This window comes from Perissodus microlepis, chromosome 20 (assembly GCF_051167445.1).
Source record: "Perissodus microlepis isolate ML-2025 ecotype Zambia chromosome 20, ASM5116744v1, whole genome shotgun sequence".
In the NCBI taxonomy this organism is placed as follows: domain Eukaryota; kingdom Metazoa; phylum Chordata; class Actinopteri; order Cichliformes; family Cichlidae; genus Perissodus; species Perissodus microlepis.
The window spans coordinates 2,173,063-2,192,931 of NC_140480.1; the positions used below are offsets into that span (position 1 = coordinate 2,173,063).

The window sequence follows — 19,869 nt, forward strand, 5'->3', positions numbered from 1 at the left end:
AAACTTGTTGGACAACTGGAACTACTAATTGTTTCCATACTTCTGTATTAAAAATAAATAGAAAATGATGTCAAGATTTTCTAAGTAAAATGAAAATGAGCTCCCACCCTTCTATTAATGTATTTTCACAATGCACGATAACTGTTTTTATTAACACGAGCTGCTTGCCATATAAATCTTTTTACCCCCGAGCCTTTTCTTGTGTACTCTGATTAATCCTCATGTTTGCAGAAAACATAGGCAACATCAGCTATATTGTTTCTTACCTAACTGTCGTATGTGAATATTACATCTCTGACTGTAAAATTCAGACCGAGCCCGTAAACTTAGGTTGATCTACATGCACAAGGGATTTCATCCAGATTTCATCATGATGGTCTAGTCAGACAGACGGGAGAGGCTCAGCTGAATTCATAATCTCTGTGTCTCTCTCCACCCTCTATCGCTGTCTCCCAAGTATGTGCATGCGTGCAATGTCAAAACTTGATGCATTGGTTGACAAAATAACATTATTCTATGTATGGCATCATTCTCTCCAGCCAGATATTGACTCTTTTTCAACTGGACCAGTTTCAGACCACAACTGGGTCACCCATAGTCATTTACTTCCCCTGCTTAAATCTATGCAATGTTTTGATGTGTGTGTGTGTGTGTATCTGTGCAAGTACTCAGCCAGATGGGCTGTGAGTTCCACAGAGCTCAAGGACAGTTTGGGGAGTGACTCAGTCAGCAGTGTGCCTGAGCTAGCCAACACACTGCAAATTCACCAGTAACGGGAATAAAAGGGCCTGTTGGGAAAGAGGAGGGTTTTTTGGATAGGATTTTCCTCCACACTAAGAGAAAAAAATCATAATTTCATTGATTTTTTTAATGAAGAAGTTTAATCTGCAGTAACCTAGTGTTGATTCATATTTCCTGGTAGAATCACGTCAGTGCTGCGTATAACATCTGCATCTACAATCCCTGTGAAAGTAGTTGCTATTTGGCTGCAATGGGGGAGGGTTACAGATGGGGGAGCAGTGAGGTGTGGTGAGTGGGGAGAGGTTGGTGGGTGGTTAGAAGAACACAGCCCAGTGCTGCATGCTTTGCATTCCTCAGGTGTTGTCAGCATTGCTTGCTCAGTAATTACCTTTTAGCAACAAAAAAAGAAGACGAAGAAGAAGAAAAGCACAGCGCCACATTCTACCAGTAAACCAAAGGGCAGAAAGCAAGAAAAACCTTGAGGGGAGCTTAATAGGAAGTGGGATGCGTGTGTGTTTAAAAAAATATGTACATCGGGGTAAAAATGTGTGGAAAATCACATGCATCTGCAGCCATAAGGCATGCATACATTAAAAAAATGTAGACTGTGGCTAAGTGAGAGTCAGCAGCTTTGTCTATGCAGCAATCCGTCTTCTCTCAAGGATACAAGTAATGACTGCAGCCAAGCAGACCTTGGCATGTAAACTAATTGTGTGATACAGATGTACAGATTTGCAATGATGGTGGCGAGTCCTCAGTCACAAAACTTTACTTCTTTTTCAAACTGAGTAAATTTTTGTCTGTCTGTATTTTAAATTTCATCATTTCTCTCTCGCTCTCTGTCTTTTTTGTTTTGTTTGATTCTTTAAGTCAGATGTCATCACTTTCATCACTGACACCATGGTACTTTTCACATAACAGATAGGTTCTCCCTGTCTGGGAACGCTTTTCTCTCTCCCTCCTCCTTTCCCTCCTTTGCCCCGCTCTGTCTCCTTGGCTCACTCGCTGAGAGCTGAGGGATTGTGTGCAGATGTGCCTGGAGAGAAGCCAGCCCTTCTGCCCTGGGAGAACATGTGGTCTGGGAGTGTTTATGCTGGCACTCTTTCAACCTGTCTCCCACACAACATGCTGGCGTCTGTCTTTTTTAAATGACAATGCACAAACCTCCTTTCACAAAAGGTGGAGGTGACACAAGGGTTTGTGGTAATTGCGTGCACTGACAGACAGGATGTACAGCAAGTTTTTTTTTTTTTTTAAAAAGGAGACAAATTTGCTGGCAGTAAATATGTTTTCCAGAAAAGCTTCAACTTCATTACTGAAATGCATGCAATGCGTGGCTGCAAAACAGTTAAGTTACCACTACAGCATTTCCTTGCAAACCTTCTTTGTATTTATATTCAAGTTTCATGCTTGAACTGAAATTAAATATGCTTGCTTTAAACAGATATCCAGAATTTTCAAGCATGTTTCTCACAGATTCTCTGCATACTTGACATTCTCTCTCGATTCAGGTTTCGGGTAAACATCTGTAAGGTGAACACCCCTGAAAAGAAATTCCTATTCTTAACACTGGTGGCAGCAAAATGACCGTCAGTTTGGGCAGCGAAATGCACAGCTGTTGTTTTTAGTACCCATGACTGACTGAGTGGGAGACATCCACTGCATTACCCACCATACACTTAGAGAAAGAGTCATTTATGAGCATTTTTCGCATTCAGAGGCATTTTATTCTCTTTTTAAACAAGCGGTTCTTTGATCAGACATTTCTCAGATGTTCTATCATGTAAAATTTACCAACCATTGCAATAAACTGCTGGACTCTATTTTGCTTTGTTAGTGAATTGAGTTAGTCTGCGTGCCTCTCTCGAAATCTAAGTTTCCAGTGCCCCCTGTAGGTTTGGATGGTTAATGAACCTATCCGGTCTTTTCACAAATTGAAAGAATTAAAAAAAAAAAAAAGCTCTGTTTAAAAACAGACAAACAACCCAAAGAACAAAAACAACAAAAAAACAGTCTGTATGTTTTTGGAAATGCGTTTAGTCTCATTGCTCATTGAGTAAAATGGTGATTGAGATATATATATATATATATATATATATATATATATATATATATATATATATATATATATATATATATATATATATATATATATATATAAGTTTTTAAATGCAATTTAATTGTTAACTTTGGTAAAACATATCACATACACACATAGATACTTAAACCCCCCCACACGTATTTCATAACAATCGCATCGAGTTGTCATTTTTACGTGCCACCAGGGGGCATGATTTAGTAACGAAACCAGAGGTTGACGTCTCCCCCACCCCCTCAGGCTACACGATTTATTGCACTCAGACTTCACGCCTTTGACGTGTAACCTAAATAAAAATGTGATACTGGGATAATGACGAGAAAACCGCGTTTACATTTAAAGGCAAGGTTTTATTTCACTCTTAATTATTTCTTCTACCTGTATAAAGTTAATTGCCTTTAAGTTATTTGGGGAGGGGGGTATACTTTAACCCAGACGTTGCGTTCAGCAAGTTTTAAAACAGCTTGCTGTTTTTCTAAAAAACCAAAACAGAACTTACTGCGTTACTCTAACTCTTTGGAGAAAGAAAATTGAGCCAACATGGCTTTATCAGGGGGACAGTTGCAGATCCACCTCTCTATCCCACCTCCACGGTTGATGAAAAAGCCCATGAAACAGGAGGGGAAAAAAAAAAAAAAAAGAGTCGTGTTGGGGCATGCGCAGATGGGTCGTTTCCCTCTTAGTTATCCTTTTTTTTAGAGGAGTCGGTCGTTACGTCACGGACTCATCCACAGTGCTGGGGCTTGAGAGGCTGACCATCCACTCATGCTGCCACAAGCACAGGGAGACGTTGGCGCTTAGTCGGGAAAAAAAGATTTTTACCATTTCATTTTTCTTTTTTTTTTCTTTTCTTTTTTTTTAAGTTTAGCACGGAATGAGCTGAACGGAGTCGGCGGCTGCAGAGCTTATTCTATACCAGCGGACGATTCTGGTGGCATGGTGTGGTGAAACAGAGACCCCAGCAAGCACAGGGAGACAGAGGGTACACTGTGCATCATGTTTGAATGCCGATAATCAATTAGAAATATACATGACTGTGCTGCAGCATTGCCTATAGCCTCATCGGGCTGTAGCAAGTCTCCCTTTATTGCAAAAGCCCGTCTCGAAGCGGCCAGCGTGCCGGACAATCTCACCCGGACCACTGAGAGGGTTCGGATGAGGTGGCTGCTTGGTTTTAGAAATCCGGCCAACTTTTTCATCTATTCCTTTCTAACCAGCAGTGCCATCGGGCAGTTCATCGGGAGATGGCGATGAGGTTGTTTTACTTGGGATTTATACTCTGCTTGGAGATCGCATCTCCTAACGGTGCGACCGTAGGTAAGAAAGCCTGTTGTGTTAATCTTGCATTGTGATACTCGAGAAAAGCATGAGCACTTTTTTTCCTCCCGTCTGCAAAGCATCTGCGCACAGGCCTGTGTTCACCAGAGTTGGAGCGAACACCGTGAATAGGTTGCCGTGATCATAACACAGTGTGGCTCCTCGGAGGAGGAGGAGGAGGAGATCGATCGTGTTTTGGGAAGCCTTTAAACGAGAGAAAGTAGCGCACGGATAAAGCGGTGCTGTGGTTGTTTTTGGCCTAAAATCTGGCTGCGTTTTTTTTTAAGCAGAGCCCCTGTCTGAGCAGACAGAATGGGCCTCCCTGTAAGGATAGGAGACAGTCAGGTTAGTCATGCTAGAATATGAAGCAGGTAAAAGGCTATCACAACACTGGCACGAGCGACCTATTTTCTCACTGAAGACGGGATTTCTCACTGGCTGTGTCAGAATACCTAAATCCACCTTACATTTAATAAAAAAGAGAAATAAAAGATATATATTACATCTTACGGTTTTCCATTCAAACCAAGTCGGCTGGGTTTTTTCTTCTATTCACGAAATCGGTACAGCACGACTTCAATATCAAACCTGTGGGGAGGCATCGTTTAGGTCAGTTTACATGTTTGTTTTCAGGTACTTGCCACAAATGCAAACAACAGTTGTGTCTGCTTGCTTAATGGCGCGCTTGCCCCGACGTGTAGCGTTTGGAGATGCCTGGAAATCACAGTGTTTGTGACAGCCAGGTCCTGAGTGATAGTGAAACGAACAAAACGTGCATTTATCCTGTTAAGTCTCAGCTCCCCTACTACTCCTCACATTTTTCCCTGATGGCAATAATGAGCTATCAAATGCGCCAATGCTCTGGTGAGAATGCATTGCAGACCTGTTGAGTTGACAGCTTTCCCTTTTTTCTTAAGTATTTTCAGATTTCTTCTTTCTTTTCATATTATATATTGAAACTACACTCATATAATATAAAACTCATTCACAGGTGGTGCCATCATCCGCCTCTGGTCTGTTTATTTCTCTAGCGTAAGCTTACTTGAGTGCCCGAGAGTGAAGTAAGGCATTAACATCTGTTAATGCTACAGAGGTCAGCTCATTGTTTGGAGTTCTTATATAAGTTTCATCAGATTTTTTTGACGGAGGCTGTCCAGAGGGAAAGGCATAGCTGAGGTTACAGGAGGGGCAAGCTCCTCTTCCCCCTCCTCCATCACTATGTAACATCTGGACACAGGGAGGAGACCATTAATCCAACTTAAATGTGACTAAAAAGGAGGGGAGGAGGAGGGGTGTTGTTGCTGAAGAGCTGGGAGGGTGTAGCAAAAAAAAAGAAAAAACTTCACCAAGAGTCACATAACAATGAAAAATGTGATAGTCTGAAGTTAGCACAAAAGTTACATCACAGGGAATCAGGGATGGAAACCATGGAGCTATATGTGTCTTATGTCATTATTAGCAGTTGATTTAGCTGAGGAACTGTGTTGGGCCAAGGGGAGGGGAGGGGGGGGGAGCCCTAAGGCAAAGTTTTCAATCCTTTTTCTTATAGTGAGTGGGGAAAAATGAACAATTAATCATCTGGACAGATCCCTTTGTTACTGATCTTCTAATGAATCCATGAGTTTGTTGGAGAGTATGAGGAGATACAGGCTGAATTTGAATTGATGCGTGCTCCAACTGTGTGATCACTATGGCTGTAACAAATGGATATTTTCATTAGTGATCTGGCATTTTAAAAGAAAAAGAAGAAGAAGTCTCTTACACAATTTATAGAGCCCAAACTGTCTCATTCAAATGGCTTGTTTAGTCCATGTCTCAGGCCTAAACCCCATTGCTGTTTCAGTCAGAGCAAACAAGCAAAAAAAAGCAGCAAATTCTAACATTTGAGAAGATGGAACGTCGTACGCTTTGTGTTTTGTGTAAAAGAAAGTAATCAGCTGAGATGTGAGAAGAAGAAGAAAATTGAAGCTCCAGGTTTTTAACTGATGCTTTTCTTGGGCTGTTTATCAGTGTGGTTTTTAAAAAATCTAAAATAAGCCAGCTAAAGTTGCCAAATCGTGTTAAGAATTTTTAACAATCTTCTGACCTTTTAAAAGTCTAAGTGATGAATCAGGAATATATGTGGCAAACCTAACTGATTAATTGGTAGAGAATTGGCTAATCATGTCAGCTGTAATTGACATTACAGTAAATGTAGTTTAGAATTAAACAGGCTATTACTTCATTATTTGATTCCTTTTTTTAAGGGTTTTTGTGTTTCAAAATAACAGATTTCATCATGCTAAATGATCCAATGTTAAATAAAACCTTAGATATTTTGAACCAATTATAGAGTATCCTTACAGCAACACTCCTGTGAGGCCAAAGATATTGAGAAATGTTTAAATGTGGGTCAGAGGCGGAAGGGGTTGAATTCCTGAGGAGTCTAGAGTGAGTTTGCCTGACCCTCGTAACGAGACCTTTTCCTCTGAGCTGTCACTGGAAACATCTGCTGGAAAAATTTGGCGTCCTTCGTACAAATTCAACAGATAATAGAACTTGGATTCCTCTCTTCAGCTCCTTCGAGTGGAGGTCACTGGGGAGTGGGTTTTGTAACTGTGTACACCTGAGAATGACTGTTGACTGCAAACCCATCTGCTATAGATATCCCTCAGAAAGATTTGTCAAAGAGAATTAAAAAAAAAGAAAAGTAAAAAGTAGGAGTAAAATAAAGCCAGATGTCCAGACTGTATACATTCTTTGATTTCTATGTGGAATTTAACCTAAAGCTTATGTGCAGGAGGTTTTGCATTCTTGTTCTTCTGGTTTGAGCAACAAATATTTGCGATATGATGATAGCTGAAAGCGGTGTTCCTGATTGTAGTCGGTGTGAAGATCCACTTTTATCCTCCCACTTCCTGCGCTGCATCGCAATCAACTGTGACTGGAAGGTAAAGCGAGATTAACACAAGTGTCTTCACTGTTATTGGCCACATATCGAAGGAGTCAGACCACAGTGTTTGTTGACTTTGAATAGCAGGGATGTGCTGTAATTGGTGTTTTCTACAAGTTACATCAGTGTTTATTCTGTTCGGCTTCTAAGACCACAAAAAGAACCGGATTGGCTTTTTTAGCCAAATAGGAAGTGTGGGTTTGTGGTAATTAAGATCTGTAAGATATACTGGGTTTGTTTTGCTTTGTTTTGTTTTGTTTTTTTTGCGACAATTGACTCAGGAAACGTGTTTTAATTTGCTTTCGGTTCCCGTCCAGTGTTACTCTGATAACTCTTAGAAATGTCATATTTTTTAAACCTGCAGAACATGAACAAAACTGCAAAAGATTAAAACTTTAGTTTTACATCTGGCACAGCTGTGAGACTACTGATCCTACAAGCTGAACACCAAGCTTGTCAGCTTTTGTTTGTTTTTTTAGAGACTTCCGATTTGTGTGTCAGTATTGTTGGCATGCACGCTAAGACGTTGGCAGCGTTACTGTCTTTGCGCTTGACTAGAGATCCGATCGATTGCAGAGACACTCGGCTGCTTTCACACCTGGGAAGAGGAGCGGATCTTTATACATGAAGATAGCGTCCAAATTTCATGGCTTGCTGCAATTTATTAAACTTGTTTACTTTAGTCTCAGTGGTTTTTTCCACTGGACGGTGACAGTACATGCAGAAAACTTTCATGGCATTCATGTGTTGAGATGGCAAAGGCACATCTACTGCTAGTTCCATAGTATGGTGTTTTACACATTGATCTTACAAGAGTTCCCGGTTCAATGCCAAAAAGAGTCACAAATCCCTTTAGGATTGCATCAGGAAGGGCAAAAAACATATGGAGGTACCTGCTGTGGCAACCCCTTGTGAATAAGTGAGCAGCAGAAAGTCGATTTTATGCAGTTGTTGAAGTTAGTTAGATATTTGGGAAATCTCATTGTTGGCAGGGTAAATTTGCTGTCATATGCTTGAACAGCTGCAAAGTACAAGCACTTCTCATGATGTTGCAGGGAAAAATAATTAGCGGTGGTCTTGCTGAACTCTTGTGTAACTCTTTTAACCTGTTGCAGTTTATTCAGAGAATACTTCGACGACTGAACGCTAAGTGGAGTATTTGACTTTAACTGTTTTTGCAGCGATCCATAGCTTTTTATGACAAGTTAAAAAGTTTAAAAAGCTGTGTCCTCCTGTTATTCTGAAGGAAATTTATAATTGAAACTTTTATTTACAAGAGACAACTGTTCATTAGCTTTAACTAATCGATGCTGGTGCTGAGGTACCAGCTGTGTTTTAACATCTTGAGAACATTTTGTGAAAACACACAAAAACAGTTGGGATTTCACAGCCCGGATTGATGATTTCACCATTAACAAAGAGGTCATCTGTTGAGATGTGAAGTGGATGACAACTCATTTGTGTATTGTTTGTGACTCATTCCAGGCATTTATTGAGCCAGTAACATCCCCCCTCCTGCCTCCTTTAGTCTAATAAGGGATTCATAGCAATCCAGTCACATTAAATCAAAGAAACAATCATCTTCCAACTCATGTCAGCCCTCTTGTTTGTGGCCATAGTGAATTGGTTCCTTATTCCTACCTTTCAGGATTTGCAAGCATCTGACTTGCAGTGAATGCCTCGATTTATGTGGTCCAGCATTAATTTCTAGCTCACAGATTCTGTTTTCATAACTGCTGAATCTGGGTTGACTTTTCCTCTGTGGCTTCACGGAGCCGTGTTCTGCAGAGACTACAGGGTTTAGAAGAGCTTTCGTTCGGCAGACTCTGAGCCTATTTACATTTTCTTTTATATCCATCAATCAAATTAAGTCAATGCATGTCTTCTACTGCATTGCATTTTACTGCGCAGGCTTTTGAAAACCTGCAGAGCCTCATCGGGTTACATGTGAGGTCAAAGCTGTAGACTTTTGTTGTGCAGTGGCACAACAACAAGCCTCTTAGGCGCTAGAGAGAGGCTAACTCTGACTCGGGCTTCTGCTGTTCGTGCATGTTTAGCCTCAATGAAATGCCTGGTGTGGTTTAGATTTTGAATAGCCAGTGGATACAAATTCACTGTGAGCTAGTTTAAGTGCTTCAGCACAAAGCCAAGTTGTTGCTGCTTCAGTGGCCTGTGAAGGGCCTTAGGTTAGATTGTGTTTATCACCATTGTATTGTTCTGTTCTTTACATATGAGGCTGTACTTTATTTTCCACCCTCTTCTCACTGAAAGTGCACTGATTTTGGTTAGAAAAAATGCTCTCTTCCATCTGAATAATTAATGGAATACAAAAAACATTGGCTACTTGATTTTCATTTTTTACACATAATGCAGGGATTCTTGCTTTGACTTTCTGCTAAACGAAGCACAGAAAACTCGCTTTAAATGTGACCTCAAGGCTCTAATTACAGCCTGTAGTTGGGTTGTGCGTGTTTTGGAAGTTTTTGTTGTTGTGTGTTTTTTCTCTCTCTAAGCTGCTCTGAAAGGTTTGTGTGCCACATAGAAGGAGCAGGAAGGGCAGAAGTGATGGGTGATGAGAAACAGCCCTGGTTTCATTCCCACTTTCTCATGTCACTGTCATCACACCTAGTAGCCCAACTGAGACCCAGAGTCCCATTTATTTTTTCACAATAAAATCCATGCTCTATTGCTCAGCCTCAAAATATTCCACAAGGGCATTGATCGGGTTGAACTCTGGGATGTGCTCAGTTTTAGATGCATGCTTGTGAAACAAAAGTGCCTTTTAATATATCAAGCTGTTTGTTTTTTGTGCCTATATAGGACAGTCCGCATAGCGGTGATCTACTGTTTTAACTATGTTGAGCTTCTGGTACATAGCAGTCAAACTGAACTTTTTTAACCCTTTGCTGACAGGCTAGCAAAGAGAAACAACCAGTTTTTCTCTGGAATTCAAAATGAAAACTGTAAGGCTCCTTTAAAGAGTAGCTGTTCATCTGTAACTGATTGTCTTTTTGAGGCAAAGCTATACATATGAAACCAATTAGAAGGTGCTGGAATGTGCTACATGGATCTGGAGTTGATCTGTACAGCACGGATGGCCATATTGAGTCAGACAGATTGGGAGGGACGAAATTGGGTCAGTGTGGTGCCCCAGCTGGTGATAGTGTCTGGAGGCCTCCATCACTTGGCAGCTGAATTGGTGCCACAGCACCATTTACTCACCACCACATCCTGTTCCACCCAGCGAACTTTCTCTCAACCTTAAAGTTTTTGGATTGGATAAAAACAAAGCAACACGTATATTTCATCTTTATAAAAAGCAAAACAAAAAGGAGTGAAAATACTATATTCTTGTAAGGCACTCGGGAGGGATGTTTCTAGAAGAGCCAGGCTCTGTATACATTCAGGTATTTGCTCATTCGCTCGTATTTAATGCTTTTTCCGATGTACCGTGCTTGGGGGCAAGTCAGTGTGTGCTGTTTAGACAGTGCAGAGCTTTAGCTGCTCAGCATAAGGAAGTACAGTGTGGGCTCCATACAAGTGATGGTATGCTAGTAGTCAAACCCAGTCAGCCAAATGGAGCCTGAGCATCCACATGGGAGGAAGTAGCTCAGTGATTTAGAGCATTTTGTGGGTGTCAACACAGCATTTGTTCAAAAACCTTTAGTGACAACAGTGTGGAGGATTTTGTGTCAGACAGTCATGCTTAGTCCTTTGGTCTTTCCTCACAGCACCAAGGAAGGAAGGTGCAGTTAAATTATATCAATGAAGTAAAATGAAATTTGTGGTATTTGCTCAGTTGTACAGTTAGTTTTCATTGACTATTAACCAGAAGAAAACCCTTGAATCTTGTTGTTTGTTTGTTTTTTATTGGTAAGTAAAATTGCATAGCACACAACATCACAAATATCAAGGTAGAATTGGTCTCTAATTTCTAATATTTCAACCAAGATCTTCATTTAGTGTCCGTACAGTTCTCCTTCACCCCCTAAGAGGTTTAAATTATTGATTTTTAAAAAAAAACAAAAAAACTAATCCTGTTTCTATTGGATGAATATTAAAGACACTTTGGTAGCATACTGGCCTTCACTTCTAGCCTTATGTTCACATGGAAAGCTTTTAATATCTTTCTCTCTACAAAGATTTCTTCAGTGAAATTCATCGTCAGTGCAACAGAACTGAACTATAATAAAATAATAGACTTTAGTTTATGTGGAAGCTTTTTTTTCTTCTTTTTTTAAATGCTTTAAATAACAGCCAATAAATATTTTTGCACACAGTGTAATTTGTCTGCAGAAGCTCGTTTTCCTGTAGAGTTTCCAAAGTTGCAAAAACTGAGCAATGGTATGAAGTTCTAACCTCTTGAGGATTTCACGTTAGGCTCTGAAGGTTATTTTTCTCATGTTTCTCCCTAATTAGATGAGTTTTTGCTTTAGCAGATACCCACAGGATGTTTTTTTTTTCTCAAATTATCTTTAGCGTGGAAGGATGTGGTTGTCATACCTGATCTTTTTAAAAGTTGTGAAAAACAGAAGGAGTTGTTGTTGTTGTTGTTTCTTTCTAAAATGTGATATTCCTCTTGTTTTGTGGTTGCAATATATTCGATGCTGTTGAATTTTCTAGTATTTAGTCACAGAGGTTTTATGAAGTTGCTGTTAAGCTCTGCCAGGAAAAGCTTTAGTTGGAATGGCATTATCGGGAGGGAACTCTGTTGAACACTAGCCTTGTACAAGCTCATGAAAGTAGAGTATATTCATTGATTCAGGAGGCTAAATAAAAGGTGTACACATGACTTTTTTTTTCATACGAGTACTAGTACTTTAACAGCCCAGTTTAATTTGGACCCTCACCTACCCACCCATCCCCAAAACTGGCATTAGCTGTGGAAAAAAACAATGACTTTGAAGCCTGAATTAACAATTCACATCTCTGTTTGAGATATTTCAGTGGGCTTTGAAAAAGCACTGCTGAAGGGGAGGGTGGCCAGTCTTCCTCTCCTTCTCCAACCCCTCCTCAGCCACAACCTCCAATTAGACTCGGAGGTTCTCCCCTCTGCGGTCATTTCATGCTGGTGTGTAAAGGGATGATAAAATTAGATCCCACAGAATTTTATTTCCAGTTTCATGTCAACTCACAGGCAATAACTGGATCAGCTTAGCTGCTTCACACAGCGTCTAAAGTAATACCTTAACATAGAGGAGGTTTCAATACTTCAATTCATTTCAGCTCAACCAGTAACGCTATTTTTGGGGTGTTGGCTCTCTAGATGGAGTAAATGAAGACATATGAGCACAGGCTAATGTGTGTTTTTCGCCATCCAGAATGCACCAGGGCATCAGTAGGCTGAAAGAAAGCAAAAGTAACAGGCTGGCCTCAGGCCATGGCTAGCTTCCATCTCTCATGGTCTCTGTCCATTCTTATACTGCTTCCCTTTCTCACTCTTATCTCAGATTTAGCCTCCTATCGGAGCCTTGTGACATTTAATAGATTCTGGAGTATGATGTCTTAAAGCTACATTTAAGTCTTGTTCTTCTGCACCACTTGAAACTGTTTTTAAGCTTTCCTCCAGCCTTTTTTTAAGAAGAGAGAAGAGAAAAAAACTCAAGGCTGTAGCTCTGCATTTTAAAATCTAGCACTCTCTCTTTATCTCCTTGAGTATCAAGGTGTTGCTGTATAATGGGAGTGCTGCAATTTGATCCCTGCAGCCCTTTAGATTCTTATTGTAGTACAAAAACATGACACTCAGAAGTCTTATTGCTTTACCTAAACATAGATTGTCCAATGGAGAGAAAGAAAAGTCCAGTTCCAAAGCCTTTAGTCTGACAGTCAAAAGAGACGTGATTGCAATGATACACTAGCTCCGCGCTCTCTTGTGATTTCAGTCACATCCTGGCCCGCTTGCGGTACACCCCTCCACCACTCACCCCAAACACCTCCCTGCCTGCCAAGTACATAGGGAGGCAAGTCATCCAGGGTGAGCGAGGGCTCAGTCACTGCAGAGAATCACAATGAGACTGTTGGCGCTGTCCTTCCCAGAGCATTGCTGCACAACAGTACAGTAACAACAACCATTGTAGTCTCTCTCTTTTTTTTGACCACTCACATAAAAGAAAGCAATTTCTTTGTGCTTTTCTAGCTGCCCATTTTCACTCTTCTGTATGCTGAGAGGAAATGTTTGCACAATTTCAGCTTTCTCAAGGTTAACTAATATATTGAAGAATAATGATGAAAATATAAGCTTAAATGAGCTAAATTACAAAAACTAAACCCTGGTGGTGACTTGTGCTGTTACTAGTAGCAGGGGTGTCTGAAATTAGGAAGCCTTAGGTGCCCCCACCCCCTTCTGTCTGCTTTTGGTTAGGTTACCTATGCTGTACTGTTCAAAAGATCCTGGAAATATCACTGCCAGGTGAAGAGAATCCCACTGATAGTGTGTGATATATTTAACCTAAATGTTTTTGTTTAGTACAAAATAAAATAAAAAAACCTTTCCTGCACTCCGAGCAAAGTTATTATTTTTCTCTTTTAAGTCGGGGAAGAGCGAGGACCAAATATAATATCAAAATTGTTCCTGTGGCTTGATACCACTAAAATATGTTTTCAAGCAGCTTGCTGTAGGTAGAGCTCTGTTTGACATGGGTTTTTGTAAATTCAAACATGTCAGCACTGTCAGACTGCTGATGTGTCAGGAGCATTGCTGTGGTGTGGCTAGCCTGTGTGGTACGCCTCAGCAATCTCTGCTGACTTGCTGCCCAGGACTACCGTGTTCTGCAGTTTCCCATAGGTCAGGCAGCGACCCATGGGACCCATGTGTCGTGGCCGAGTTGTGCTTGAGCCACGACACATGAAAGAGCCTGTATAGTGAGAATTTAAAACAAAACAAAACACAGCTTCACTAGTAATTTAAAAATAGTAGCATGCTGAAGAAGAGGGAGAAACAGCAAACAAACATAGAAACGCTGTTGGTTGTGGAGCTTTTTTTCTGAATGGCTTTTCTTTTTTTTTTTTTAAACTAAGCACAAAAAGCACAGTTGTAACTTTTTCATGTTGCTTTGCCCGGCTGAGTTAGGATCTATGCGGTTTGAATTTGGAAATTAGAGTCTGTATGGAGGAGAGTGTTTTTTTCTGCTTCCATTATAAAAATAAAGTTAGTCTGAGGTTACCAGTATTAGAATTTCATTCCTTTTTAATGTGATTTTTTTCTAAATTTATAATTCTATGATCATCACCTTTCTTTCCTGCTTTTCTTTTTCAGCTCCCAGCTCCAAAGCAGACGAGCAGCCCAAGACTTGCAGCTCTAAACAGTTTGTATGTAAGGACCAGGTGACCTGTATCTCCAAAGGCTGGCGCTGTGATGGGGAGAAGGACTGTCCAGATGGCTCAGATGAATCTCCAGATATCTGTAAGTATTCTACATGAACAGCTACCAAAACCTGTGTGTCACCTGCAGTAAGGTTGGGCGATTGGACAAATATATTGACTATCGACGATGGGCTGAGGCTATCGATCGTTTTTACAAGGGCGATTTATTTATTTGCCCATCAGTAAGTTTGCTTATAATGTTGGTTGAAGCTAACAGAAGCAGTCAACAGAAATAAATAATAGCGCTGTTTTAACGGCGCTCTCCTTCAGCTGCGAGCAAATGCACCCTCCTGAGAGTGCAGCAGCGATTCATTTACTCAAACTCATAACAGAAAGAAAGAACGACAGTCGCCTGTTTTCAGAAAAAAAACAAAAACATTTTATTTAAATAAAAAAAAAAACACAACGGTGGGGAAGGAAACAAATAGAAACTTGCTTATTTTTTCCAGTATAACCGTGTTTACAGGCTGTTCCAGTATTTTTCTGTCTTACACACTCAAACAAACAACAAATAAGTTAAAAATCAAAATGTCTCTTCCAGCCAACATTTCCGTGCCATGTGTGACATCAATGGGAAACGTTTTTCATGCATTTTCCACCAAGCCAATTAGGTTGTCCATGTTTGGACTTCTTTTGTGTTCTAAGCACGCAAATCAGTCCATGCATGATTACATTGCTACGCCCATCAAAAAGCCTGTGCATGCGTAACTATATCGCCTCTCATCAGTTTATTGGACTGACGATTGTCAGTTGGAAAATTCTTACATATCACCCAACCTTACCCTGCAGCCATATTACTGGTACTTTCCTGCTTTGGCTCTTGAGCCGGTGTACTGTAATCAAAATGAGGAGCCTTTTGGAGAAAAAAGTGACCTTTTTTATAGCCCATGCCATCACGGTGTATTTTCTGCATATGATGTAAGACATCAAAATGACTACCCTTAAATGGCTTTGAAGACACAGCAGTGCAATGTTCAGACAGTTTAATTTAGGACTGAATAAGGAGGCAGGTTTGTCTCTTTCTGCAAAGAATGCTGCTCGGCTGAATTATGGCTCTTCTAATGTGGCCTTGTTTAGTCTGAATCTTCAGGGATGTGTCTGCTCTTGTCTGGACTCTTGCGGGATCTGTCCCAAAGACTCTTGTCCCAACCACTCACATCTAACAGCTTCTCCATCCATAAACTCTCTCTGGTCAAAGCCTTCCTGCTGTTTATATGGAGACGCTAATGATAATATTATTGTGCCACACCTTACATCTCTCATACCACAAGGATTCTCACCATATACTGGCATGCAAAGGCAAGGCAGTGACTCGCAGCGTTAACGATCCTAGTTACTGTGGCTGTAATATAGCCGAGCAGTAACGCACCACTACTCTTAGGATGCTGTGATCTCCTATATGTAAAAGTGCTGAAATGGAGAAAGTCAAAATTAGCTGGTAGTCTCATTTTCCTTTCCTATAAAGTAGAAAGAAAGAAGAGATGATCTATGTCTCATTCAAACTAAAAAGAAAGGATTCTCTCATCTACTTCATCTGTCACGACCCCATATTTAAAGAGTCATGCACATTTTACCGTGATAATTTACTGCTAACAGCCAAACTCTTTCTTTATTAGTTTAGCTAAGGACTTTATTTTTTTCTTTTTAAAGGCGTTTTGGAAAAACAAAACTTGTGTGGTCCACCTAATTCATTCTAGCAAGATGCAGTTATTCAATTTCTGCCCTTTTCTACCATGCAATTGAACTGAATGAGGTCTGCAAAGCTCTTATGTAATTTTGGTGACACAAACAATGGTGTGATTCATCTTCTGCAGGGAGAGATGGAGAGCAGGGTTTCACCAGAACATCAAGATATGTTCTGCTCAATTACCCGCTTCCCATGGGCTCTACGCTGCCTCTCGTTTTACCTTTTAGTTAAGGCGCTTCTTTGCTCGCATTTGTTTTTTTTAAAGCATCCTTAATAAACATGTTACTGCAGTAAATGCACGTTCTCGCTGTGCCGCTCTGTGTTTGCAGTCTAATAAGTAAATTAAAGGCCGGGCGCCTTTTAAGTATCGCAAAGAAAGGCGGCCAGACTGTGATTTTATCCAAAGTCTTTTAGTTGAGCCATCCATTAAATTTGAGTAGTGTTTAGAATGGAGGGCTGCAGATAAAGCTACAGAGCGAATGGGCCTGAGCCAGCAGAGATGGAGTCAGAGACTCTGAAAGAGTATGGCTCTAAAGGTTATTTAAAATCCTCCTCTGACTCAGAGGAATGGAAAAGTCTTTTTCCCTTTATCCTGGCTTTTCCATTCACGGGGCAAAACAGTTTGCAGGTCATCGGTCTGGTTACTCCCCTACTGGAAAGCATCATAGGATGATCTGTGCAGCTGGCTGTAAACAAGGCTGCTCACAACTGAGCTGTTATGGAAATGGTAGATAAAAAGGAAGGCAATGATCCATGTGAAAGGGCTGAAATCTGGATTAACTGCAGAGGCTTTGTTTAGGTGCACTGTTTTTATGTCGAAAAGTTCACTGTGTCCTGTGTTTATCCACTGCTTTATTATATCAGCTTCAAAGTTTACAAAAGCAGTCAAACTTTTACTTTCAAACTTATGTTGATGGCAGAGAATTACGAGAAGTTCCCCTCTCTCTAGACTTGCGTTTCGACATGCCTCCAAACCACAGTCTAATTTTGTGTGTTAATGTTGACGCGAAATAGAGTGGTGCACGCTACTATAATTACGACATTATCTACCGTTTAAGTTAATTACCATCTGCACACTTGGTCTACAGAGAACACTTACAGGGATATCGGCTTAGAAAAAAAAATCATTTCCTCCCAATCTTCCCCTTTTTCTTTGCTTTCTAATCATCTGCTCCTTGGCTGTGCTTCTATCCCGCTAAGGGATTGCCCCACAGTCTGTCCATCCTGTAAATCAAACAGTGACACTGCAGGCAGTGCACGCAGCCACATATGAAGCTTTTCAAAAGTTCAAGTAAGAATCTGCTTGGCTTATTCTGCTCATCCTTTTGCTTGTTTCTTGACGCCGGTCCAGCTAATTGGACTGATGCATGTGTCGTTTCTGCTGAAAATTACACCTGCTTTGCTTACAGTGATCATGAATTCACTTGCTATCAGAGTGTGTGAGAGGGGAAGTCGTAAATGTGTGTATTTGTCTGGATCTTTCATCTACACTTCAAGTATCCTTTCTGGAAGTAAGGGTGCTCCTCAGTATCATACTGTCTGGAGGCCTAATTGCCTGTCATTTCCAAGCCACTCATCCAGGCTGTAATTATGTTGAGAAGCTAAAGACGAGCTTCACCCACAGTAGCAGGGTAGTAACACTGCATGAGGCGCTAGCTGTGACTGGGGTGCTAGCTTGATCCAGGTGGGGGTGTCAGTACTGTGTGTTAGCGTTATTAGTCTGAGGGCTTATTTATCGCAGTGGCATTGAAGCTGAGTAGTGAGGCGGTCCATGTATGAACATGTGGTTTTTGGAGGCGGGGTGGGAGGGGGTTGCACATGGAATTACGCAGGCTTTCGGTGTATGGGCCAGTGTACACCTCCCTCTCAAACATCCATCATGAGGTTGCCTGTACAGACTCCTGGCTGTCAGTGTGACCCTGTTAGCCACTCCCAAGGACTGCACTGGTTCCCCCTCACTGCGTGGCTTCAGTTCAGTCCAGACAGGCCATTTCACCTCAATTACATACAGGCTTAGGTCTCAGGAAGTCCCTGACATGTGGCCTCGGGGCAGGAGTTTGTACTCTGTGTGTCTCGGCGATGGTGTTCTGTTTAGGACTGCTGCCTTTTAAATGTTACTATAGGTAGTTGTAGTGCATTGCAGAATTGGCCCTATCTGGCAGATATAAAGTGGTCAGGGACGGGTGTTTGGGCTGTTATATCAATGCAGGCCTTTAAGTGCATAGAACTGATGCAGTGTGGGATAAAGAGATGTGGATAAAAGCTTGCTATCACGCTGTGCTTATTAACCATCCAATTTACCTTTATGCTTGTGCACACACTTCCACACGAGCGGTATTTCTTAGAATACAAAGGTTTATATAACTAGTTAGTACCACAAACAAAAGTAAATCCTTTGAGACATTGTTACTCGCACTGTCACTGACATTCATTAGTATTCCTGCTGGTTCCGTTCAACAGCAACAGCAGCTTTTTTTGGCACTTTTCTTTTTTAGTTTTAGAGGGATGGGGAAAGCATTTCACCGAGGTCTTGAGATTTTACAGCAATAACTGACTGACTAATCTTTTTTTATACATGACAATTATAGCTTTCATTTCAAGCAGTCCTGGTTAGGGCTTATAGAGGATGCTGCTGGTAAAATCAAAAGTGCTGTGTAGTTACTTTGCTTCCTTGTCACAAGCACTTGCTCTAAAAAGAAGGGGAAAAAGACTCCTCCTCTCTGTATGTCAAGTCTGTATGCAATTATGATTCTTGCATGACCCACATTCAGTGTGGTTGAGCCAGAGAGTGGGAACAGATGTTTAAAGAAGTCTAGCATGTGAGCACTTTCTCAATCACGAGAAGCACTTTCCATGCAGGAATCCCTTTTAACATCAGATTCAACGATTGTCTGCCTCTAATTTGGTAGTTTGGTTTTTTTTAAGTCTTCTGATTTAACATGAAAATGTTCACAGGATGACTATAAAGAGGCGGTTGAATTGCATCTCAGTCATGCAAATACACAGCTTTTCTTTCCTCATAGGGTATCATCAAGTCCCATTCAGGGGGGAGAAAATGACCTTTTAATTGAAAGTAGTTAGCTCTTGTAAATATTAAGATACTCCCTGTACTCACACTATCAGTTTGGCATGATAACTGTCCCCATTGGCTTATTGATGTGGCGAGTATGTTGTGTAGATGCAGTCAGACACACACGTTGATTTGTTTTCCTTGTTGATGCCGGAAAGTAATTTTGAGGGGATATGCATTGGAATGCACTTTCATAATGAAACTGAGGGGCCCTTGTCCAAAGAGGCTAAAGATATTTAATGAAACTATGACCAAATCTGGACCACAAAACACACACTGCTTTCTATGAAATGTTTATTTCAGCTTATTATCATATTATTTCATCTTGGGTGTTTGCACCATTACAGTTTGCTGTAATGAACATATTGGAAACTCCTTCAGAGACTTTGATGCAATGGTGTAGTGGCACAGTGCTGTACAACGCATAGTACCTCACAGCATATAGTTTGCCTCTTAGCCCAAACACTGTGCTCCATGTCAGTGCATGCTGTGGCCTGGGGCCGAGCTAATGAGGAGGTCTGATGGGGAGATTGAGCTATCATCTCCACGCAGCTGCCTGAGGCGGCTGCAGGCCACACAACAAGGTTATCTGTCCATCTCTTGCCCTTGCGCCCCCTCTGGACGCTGGCCAGCCTGGTCCCTTGCCTGTCATGCATCAGCAG

The 19,869-nt window shown here is 41.0% G+C and overlaps 1 protein-coding gene across 2 annotated transcripts in view; it reads left to right on the plus strand.

Moving 5' to 3' along the window:
- Positions 1 to 3,569: 3,569 nt before the first annotated feature.
- The window catches only part of LOC146363754 (low-density lipoprotein receptor-related protein 1-like), an 82,060-nt gene continuing 65,760 nt past the window's right edge, over positions 3,570 to 19,869 (plus strand). For both annotated transcript variants that reach the window (XM_084916878.1, XM_084916879.1), the window contains exons 1-2: positions 3,570 to 4,156; positions 14,344 to 14,490. In XM_084916878.1, the coding sequence (XP_084773004.1) occupies positions 4,084 to 4,156; positions 14,344 to 14,490 (220 nt within the window). In that variant the 5' untranslated portion in view covers positions 3,570 to 4,083. The remainder of the gene's footprint in view (positions 4,157 to 14,343; positions 14,491 to 19,869) is intronic.